At 29.9% G+C, this 9,779-nt stretch overlaps 1 protein-coding gene across 1 annotated transcript; it reads left to right on the top strand.

The window, feature by feature from the left end:
* Nucleotides 1-1,013: 1,013 nt before the first annotated feature.
* LOC115708713 (transcription factor bHLH130) lies at nucleotides 1,014-4,140 on the top strand. The gene is made up of 6 exons (XM_030636708.2): nucleotides 1,014-2,217; nucleotides 2,630-2,976; nucleotides 3,052-3,225; nucleotides 3,320-3,385; nucleotides 3,632-3,700; nucleotides 3,787-4,140. The coding sequence occupies exons 1-6, from the start codon at nucleotides 1,752-1,754 to the stop codon at nucleotides 3,856-3,858; spliced, it is 1,194 nt and encodes a 397-aa protein (XP_030492568.2). The 5' UTR covers nucleotides 1,014-1,751; the 3' UTR covers nucleotides 3,859-4,140.
* The last annotated feature ends 5,639 nt before the right edge of the window (nucleotides 4,141-9,779 follow it).

Below are 9,779 nucleotides of genomic sequence, written 5' to 3'. Positions count from 1 at the left end.
GACCTGTTTTTTTTTTCTTTCAGTTTGAGAGAGATGAAGAGAGAGGGGGGCTCCGATGGTCGGACCATGGGGTCTGATTGGTCGGACTCCATCGGACCCCATGGTCCGACCATCGGACTCTGGGGTTTTCTTTTTTTGTTTTCGATTTCAGAGAGAGGAAGAGAGAGTGGGGCTGGGTCCGAGAGAGGGGGTGCGGCGTTTGGATGATCTGAGAGAGGGGGGCTGGGTCGGAGGTGGTGGTGCGGCGTTTGGGTGATTTGGTGCGGGTGGTCGGAGGTGGTGGTGAGGGTTGGGGGCGATGGTTTGGGTTGGGCGATTGTGGGATGTCGAGATAGAGAGAGATAGATGCAGAGAGAGTTTGAGGGAAGGAGAGAAAAGGGGTTTGAATTATGAGAGGGGTATTTTTGGGATTTTGAAAAAAGTGTCACATTTTTTTTAGTTTAAAATGTATTGGTTTAAGAATAAAATTTTTTAGTTTTTTAAGTATATAAAATCAAATTTGACTTATGTAATTGGTGTTTGTATTATATCAAAACTTTATTATTACTTTATTTTATTTCTTTTCCATGAAAACAAAAATGGATAGCTTTCTTTCTTTACTATTATTTTATTTTATTTTTTTGAAAGAAGAAATGGACAGCTTTCATCATTACCTTAAAAATCTTTTCTTTAACATCAACGATCACAATCAACGGCCCAAAACCATCCACTAAATTTAAATTTAAATCAAAATTATAACTCTTATCTCTGTTTCTCACTTACTTCAAGGCAAATACAAATACTATTTCAATTTCTAATAAAAAAAAAAAGTACATGTCATATTGTTTTTTTTTTTAGAAAATAAGTACATGTCATATTTAAAAATTAAAAAAAAAAACAAAGAATATATATATTTCCCCAAAATAGAAAATATCCACATAAATAATATTCTGAAGGGATTGCCTTACTATATCCACATACACTAGATTACAACCATATTATAAATCTGAACATTTTTTTTTTGGGCATGTGAAAGAAAGACAGAACAGAATCATAGTCCTCTTCCTAAAATATAATAATAAATTATAAACCCTTCTTAGATTCTAATTAACATTTTTTATTTCTTAATTTAATTTTTCTAATTCCTATAATAAACAAAAAAACAAGATTTGACATTGGCTTTTCCTTTGTGTATTTTCTTTTGTCATTGGCTAAGGTTTTCATTATAGAAACAACAAGAAGAAGAGGATAAATATTGTTGTCTCTGTCTCTCTTCTTTCTCTCTCTAAACTCAAGATCTTCCTTGCTTTCGGTGCTTTTTTAATTTCAGAGTCCTCTGTTTCTTTCTCTCTCTCTCTCTCTCTCTGCCCTTATTACTCGATCTAGTCTTTCTGTAATCTCTGAATCGAAAACAGACCTCAAAGTTCCATATATTTACAGGTTTAGTTATCTTCTAGCTTGGTTTTTCTTCATTGAGTTTAATGCTTTGGTTATCAAGATAAGCTAAGTTAAGCTAAGCTTTCATTTGGGTTGCTTCTTCTACAAGATCTTATCCCAACTCTGCTTACAATTTAAGCTGAAAAAAAAAAAAAAGAGAGAACTTTAAAAATTTTCTCAGGAAAGTGAAAGAAGCAAAAAAGAAAAAAATTCCCAGAATTTTATGGGAAAGATAGAAAGAGGGTACGTCTTCAAATACTGGCACGAGCTCGTATAGATTTTAAGCTTAACCCTTTATAGAGAGAGGAAAGTAAAAATCAAAGGAAGAAGCTTTCATGGATTCTAGTCATCAACAACATCAGAATCATCAACCCAATTCAGGGTTGTTGAGATATCGTTCAGCTCCGAGTTCTCTCTTTGTGAATTTCAATGATAATAATAAGAACAGTTTTTCAATGGAGGGTTCTGAATCAGAGAGATTGTTCTCTGGATTCGTTAATTATAGTGGAAGCAATGGTAGTGAATCTTGTCCGCCGAGTTTTCGAGATTTGGACGATAAGTCTTCGGTTATGGGAGGTGGCCAACAGAACCAGAGGTATAATAATAGTGGGCTTCCTCCTCATTATCCAAGACAAAGCTCTAATATGAGTAACTCTGTTTTGGATAATGGTTCCTTTGGATTAATGGGTTCAATGGCTATGGATACTCATAATACTCAGCCTAATAAGTCTCTCAACTCCAATCTTCTTAGGCAAAGTAGCTCCCCTGCTGGCCTTTTTTCTCATATCTCTCTCCCAAATGGTATGGTTCTCTCTTCTCACTATTCACTTCATCTCTCTCTCTCTCTCTTCATGAGATGAACTAGTTAAGAAGCTCATTTGAAAATTAAGAGATACAAGAGATTTTCTGAATTTTGTGTTTTCTAACAAACTAAGTACAATTTGTGAAAATTTGACCAATGAATATTGGAGGTAAATAGTCCCTTTCAAAAATTGAAAATAATAATATTTATAAAGTTATAGAGTTGTTAAGTTGATTATTGTATGTGTAGTGGTTGTATTTGGATCTATTGAGTTGACTTTGTAGTTTTGTTTATGTTTTTCATTTTTTTGGATCCACTTGATTGAGATGTTATTTTGCTGTAAATACTGATTATTAGCATTAGAGAGTAGAATCAAAATCAGTTACTGAAATGATTTCAGAGAAATTGCAGGCTATGCCACCATTAAAGGCTCTGGAAACTATGGTGGACTGAATAATAATAATAGTAATGGTACTGCTAGTCAAGGGGAAATGAGTCCACCAACAAACAGATTGAAGAGTCAGCTTAGTTTCTCACCAAGAATTCCTTCATTGGGTATGTTATCTCAGATTTCAGAGGTTGAAAGTGAGAACAACCTTGAGGCAAATACACTTGATGAAGAAAATAAGCTTGGAAATAATAATGAGAATAATACTAGTGATGTTCAATTCTATGGCTCTGGATTCTCATTTGGTTCTTGGAATGATTCATCAAATTTCTCAGATAGTTATGGTGGTTTAAGAAGAGACCAAGATAAGGTAATTAAGAAAAAAAAACTCCCACAAATTTCTTCTTTTTTCTTTCAGATTTTTATTATTGGTTTTTGTGATTAGAATAATGAAGAGATGGGAAACCGAATTCAGTTGCTGTCACACCACTTGAGTTTGCCAAAATCTTCTGCAGCAGAAATTAGTATGGAAAAGTTCTTGCATTTTCAAGATGCTGTTCCTTGCAAAGTTAGAGCAAAGCGTGGTTGTGCTACTCATCCAAGAAGTATTGCTGAAAGAGTATGTTGTGTTATGTTATGTTATTTTCAATTCATTATCTTTTCTTGGTTTAAACTCTTGAAGCTAAACATGAACACATTTGATCTGTGCTTAGGTAAGAAGAACCCGAATCAGTGAACGAATGAGAAAACTGCAAGAGCTTGTCCCAAACATGGATAAGGTACAACTTGTTCATTCACATATGCACTCCTAATTGTTTTTTCGCTTTTTCTTCACCCCACTTGTCGAGTAATGAAATGGAATCAATTTTTATTACATTCCTCTGTTTAATTACCGTTTTAAAACATTAGAATATTGTAATGTTTTAAAACGTAACCAAAAATGAAAATTTTATTCATTTTCATTCTATTTCATTTCATTACTTCCAACCGAACGTAGTTAAGTTAACATTTTTTCTTATTTGCAGCAAACAAACACTGCAGACATGTTGGACTTGGCTGTAGAGTACATCAAAGACCTTCAAAAACAGTTTAAGGTAAAGAAGTTAGTAAAACAAGAGAACAAACCTTCAATTTCTAATGAGTAACTTCTTCTTACTCTGATTGTACTGTTTTTTCGCAGACACTCAGCGATAAACGGGCGAATTGCAAGTGTTTAAATATGCAGAAGGCAATCCCAAATCAAGTTATTTGATTTAGTTCCAAACAGATAAAAGAATCTGATAATGAAGTAGTAGTGAATAGAAACTACATCTTATTTTTTTCTTTAATGCACTAAAAAGTCCAAAGTAGAAAGAGAGTTACAAGAGTTTTACTACCCTTTTTAGCTGGTGTGAAGGAGAAGGTTAAATTGTCTTTCAAGATCACACAAGCTAACAAGTGTTTCTAGTTACTTCAATATAATGCAAAAAGAAATGGGAAAAAGGAAAAAAGTTGTATATGACATGTCCTAATAATGCATTTTCATTTTTATGTTTTTGCTTTTCTTGATACTTTTTAGCCCAATCTAGCATGAAAATATGATTGAAAATATAGAATGTGCTTGACTAAGTGTAAAAATTTAGATGAATATTACTTACCTAAAGATCCTTAAACACTATAGATTCTTTTTATACGTAGTGTACTTACAATATTTAAAGAAAGCCAATCATTATATTTGTACAAATTTTGAAACCCAACTTATTTTTTTTAGTACATAAACTCCTAAGATGATTTTATCTTTTTGGCTTTGTCTTTCTGTAAATAGTGGAGGTGAAGATGAACCTTATCTTCATTCCACTTTTGCAGGGGACACCACTAAATAAAGTACCAATCATCTAACTTGGTATGCTTGCTAAACCAATTTTCATACTCTTTTCTTAAAAGGAAAAAGGGTCTTATTTCTTTGCTTTTGTTTACTTTTTGTAGCTACAAATATAAGTTGTCTTACTGGTCATGAAGCACTAATAAATTATTACTTTTAAGTTGGTATTTCTTTACTCTCACAATACATTTTAACTTAACTTAATGCTATATATAAAGTAGTATTTATATTGTGGTGCCAATTAGCATGCAAAGATTGTAAAATTATTATATTAAATAAAGTGGTGATTGTTTCTCTCTATTGTTTCCACCCACCTATCATTTCTAGTACCACTAAGAACTAGTTTGTTGTTATAAATAAAGTAGTATTTATAACAACTAACTTTTTTTTTTTTTGACGTTAACAACTAGCTTTAATAGCTTTGTGTGCAAAAATGGACCTATTATTGAGAAAATAAAATAAAATTTAAGCAAAAAAAAAAAAATTAGGGGCTTTCATGGACTAAAAGGCCTTGGGCAAAGGTTCTCAACTGTCCCACTCATTAATACTTTGTTGCTCGGTATTACTAATACTAATTTCTGTCACGTGAAAACTAACGGTATTTTTTCATTTTTACACTTCAAAACAGTTTTTTTTTTTTTTTTTTGGTATTTTAATAGAATTCTACATAGAAACTCCTGTTGTAAATAGCGCTGCAACTTAAATTGTAACAAAATTCGTATAGAAACGCGTATTACAACTAGCGGTGCAACCACTTTAGAAACTCAAACCGTAAATTTGAAGAAAAAAAATTAAAAAAAACAATATATGGGATAATTCCCCAAATTCATGTATATCTAGTTGGACCTTGGCACATGATCAAGAAAGTTTAGAGAAAACTATTTTTTTTTGGTGGTATGCAAATTCATGTGAAAGAACCAAAATTAAAAGCTCTCTCACAAGTTATTCAGGGTGTTTGGCGAAATTGTAAAATAGTTTTTTTATTAGATTGTGTTTAGACATAGTGTTCTCATTTAGAAAATTTGGTGGCAAACAAAACACTATATGACCACTATTTGTGTTTTATTTTTCTAGGTGTTAAAGTATAAATTTGTAAAAAATATAATTTTTTTTTTAAAAAATAGTATAAGAATTGGTTATCCTTAACTATTTTTTTTTTCAATATATATCTATACTATATAAAATGTGGATATGTAATAGAATTTTTAATTTAACTGTATTTTTTGATTTCTTATGTTAACTTTAACAAAATATAATATTACTTAATAGAATATTCTATATTAATTTTATAATATTATTATATATTTAAAAATAACAATAATGTAGATATTTTATATAAGAAAATTTTAATTTAAATTTAAAATACTTAAAATATTGTAGATATCTTTAACAAAATTTTTAATTTTATTTTTTAACTTTGAATTAAAATAAAAAACAATCAAAGATTAAAATCTCAAACCTCATTTTAAAAATTAAAAAAAAAAGTACATTACGTACCTAATTAAAAAATATTAAATATACATGTATTACACTTAATATCACCTAATTAAACATAATTAAAAAGAAAACTAATTATACGTGCATTACGCGTAACATGAACCTAATATATATATATATATATATATATATATATATATATTCTTATACTAGTATATTGTTACGTGCGATGCACGTATGCTATGTTTTATATTAAGTATTATATTATGAGTTCGGAAGGAAATAAATGAATTAAAAATAAATAATATTTAATTTAGAGAGATTTGAATAATAAATTTAAATTAAACTTTTATGTCCAGTAAAAACATATTGGAAACAATAATAATAAGGTTATAATATATGTTGCATTTGTTCCAGTTCTTAAAATAATAGCAGCAAGAACATCTTTGACCTGAAAAAATAAAAATTACAAAATTAAAAATAAGCAAAGCGTGTGTAAATTAGACAAAAAAGGAACCCTCAATTCTCAAAGTCTCGATTATAAAGTAACAAAGAAGTATCAAAATTTCATCTACTCATTATAAAGCCACCTTCACTCAAAATAGCACAACAAAAGTAACAAAGAAGTATTAAAGGTGTAAATTTTACCAAAAGCAATGAGAATTAACAACTGATGATTGCATTCTGTTTCAGTAGGTGAAATTGAGAGAGAGAGGCTTTTGTTGTGTTTGCCTGTATGGGTGATGAATGGGTTAATCGTAAAGATTGTTTAATTTTTTTAGGTTTAATTATTGGGTTTATTTTTTGAAATTTGAATGAAGCAGTGTAAAAAAATTTCAAAAATTGTAGTTTGTTAGAGAGATATGTAAGTTAATCGTAAATATTATTTAATTTTTTTGGTTTAATTATTGGGTTTATTTTTTGAAATTTGAATTTAGCCGTGTAAAAAAATTTCAAAAAGGTAGGATTTGTTAAAGAGATATGTGGGTAAGATATTTTTTTAATTTAAAAAAAATTGTTTAATTTTTTGGGTTTATTTATTTGTTAATGTTTAACGTTAACAGTCTGTTAAGTTAATCGTGTAAGGCTAAATAAAAAAAGAATCGTTAAACCAAGAATTTCCGTTAAATAGACACTTTTAATATATAAAGATATGTTGTATTTTTAGTTATTTTGTTGATTTTTAACATTTGTATATTATTTTTATATGTTGTTTTGATGTTATTTTCTTGTTATTTTCATGTATTTTTTTTCTTATTTTCTTGTGTTTATATAAAATAATGTAAAAATATATATATATATAAAACTTCAAATGTAAAAAAGTAAATTATTTTACAAAAATTAATATTTTATGTAATTATTCTATATAATATATGCAACATTGTTGTTAGTTCATTAGATTTGGGCCATTAAGTGCCAATGAGGATCATGCGGCAATGAATGTTGGGCTACGCATAAAAATTTTGTGAGATGTTGCCAAAATATCCTTTATGAAAAATTTATTACCAAAATAACTTTATAATAAAATTATTAGCATCATTCAAAAAAAAAAAAAATTATTAGCAAAATAACATTGGTCGCATAAACAACCATGAATTACAATGTGTGACCATAAATGACTATTATGATCTTAAAACGATTATAGATTTACACTGTACGAATGAGATTATTTTACAAATTTTAGTATTTCATATTGTTAGTTTGACAATTTTTTTTTATTTTCTCATTTGTTTCATAAATATGGATTATTAATTTTTGTATAATTATGTCTTCTAAAATATATATATTTATAAATAAATATTTTCAAATATTTTGTATTATCTTTCTTTTCTTATCAATTCATTCAATTTTTAATGTTTTTTTTTTTTTTTTGGTTCCAAATTAGATTACCACCATAAACATGTTATTTTGTACAACATAAGGTTATTTCGAATTGTAAGTGCCTTTATAATTTTTTTTGGTTATTAAGTAAATGAGTGATGAATTTACAGTCAAGCATGAGAATTTAGTCCCTTACCATAAAAGGCTAAATATTTACTTGATCAATTCTAAGATATAACTCTAAATCACATCCTAGATCAAAAAATAGTAAAAACTGATGCATTAGCTAATTTAGCTGCATCGCTAACACTTCCTGAAAAAAAAGATATCCAAATTACCATAAGGGAGTGCCATATATTATCTCAATCCACAGAATGAGTTGAAGAAGAAAATACAATCAACTTGATAATTGTTCTAGATAGTACAAATGAAAACGATTGGCGTCAACTAATCAAAGACTACATCCAAAAAGGAATCTTGCCAAAAGATTTGAAGAAAAGAGTGGAGGTAAGAAGAAGAGTGCCTTGATTTGTGGTCTTTAATGACACATTGTACAAGCATTCATTCAATGATCTCTCAATAGAAGAGGCGGCACATGTAATTCAAGAGACTCGTGCTGGTACGTACATGTGGCGCCCATTAAGCTAGCCCAAAACTATCAGTTCAATTAAAGCGGCTGGGTTACTATTGGCCTACTATGGTTCAAGATGAGATTAATTTTGCTAAGTGTTGTAAGTTGTGCCATTTACATGGAGATTTCATCCACCAACCCCCCTCAACCACTCCATCTTTTTATACTATCATGGCCTTTCAAAATATGGGGAATGGACGTCATTGGTCCTTTTACGCCACCTTCTTCTAAAGCCCAAAAATATATTTTGGCTATTACAAATTACTTCTCCAAATAGATCGAGGTCGTACCACTAAAATTAAAAGATTTCACCTGATTCTCTTTTGCAACGTGCTCTTTTTTTATCAGCATTTTAATACACTAAAAATATTTATTTTTGCTGATGTTGATTTTATGCAAAAAAAAAAATATTGGCAAATGTAAATTATCTTTTCTGGCACAAACCCTTATTTTTTCTAAAAAACAAAACCAGCATAAACACAAAATTTTGTAGTGGTTTATCATAATTGTACTTTAAAATTTGTTGACATGTCTATTTAAGTAAATGAAGTTAGCCAAAATAAAAACTTTAAAAATATAAATTGAGTCAAGAGTATGCAATTTATATTTTTGATGGATTCAATTTTGTCAAGAGGACTTGGACATTAGTGTCGAGAATAGGTATTCGTTGTTGTTGAGGATTTGATTTGTCTATAGTGCCTCCTGTTAGGCTAAAATTAGTCTAAGTTTCGGGTCATATTTTCGGTTAGTTTTCACTCTTTGTTTCTAGTTTTAGGGCTATTTTACGCTTGATTCTTTTGTTTCAGGTCCTTGGGTGTTTAAAGAAAGTATGTACAAGAATCGAGGACGCGTGGTGAAAGAATCGAGAAGAAAATCCAAGATTGGTGTCGCTGCCTGTTCCAGTCGCGACGGGGAATTTGGCGCCGTTGACGGGGATTGGCAGAGAGAAGTTCGAGACAAAGGGACCCCAGTGACGGGATTTTTGGGCAGTTTCGTAATTTCACGAATTTTAAAGATGAGACTTGGTTTAAATAGAGGGAGTTCGTGAAAATTAGGGTTCATTCAGAATTAGAACCCTAGAAACAAAGAAGGAGGCTAGAAGAGCGGCTTGTGGCGACCCGGATCAATTGCTTCAACTAGTTCTTTCTCTTCTCTTTAATTTTTCTATGTTCTTTTCTATTTCAATGTTAATTATGGATTTGATTATGGATGTTTTGAATTAAACTCCTATTTAGGGAGAATGATGAATGTTGTTTAAGTTTTTCCTAGTTAATGAATAATTGCCATTCCTCCATCTTGATTGTGAACACTATTCATATTTGTGTTTAATTTCCATGTGCAAGATTGATCACCTTTTACATGTTTTATGATCTCAATTCGAAATCTGAAAAGTGAGAATTGAGAATGCTAAAATTGGATAGTC

This window comes from Cannabis sativa, chromosome 3 (assembly GCF_029168945.1).
Source record: "Cannabis sativa cultivar Pink pepper isolate KNU-18-1 chromosome 3, ASM2916894v1, whole genome shotgun sequence".
NCBI lineage: Eukaryota > Viridiplantae > Streptophyta > Magnoliopsida > Rosales > Cannabaceae > Cannabis > Cannabis sativa.
The sequence above is the reverse complement of the archived record's forward strand: the minus strand, read 5'-3'. Positions and strand labels throughout refer to the sequence as shown.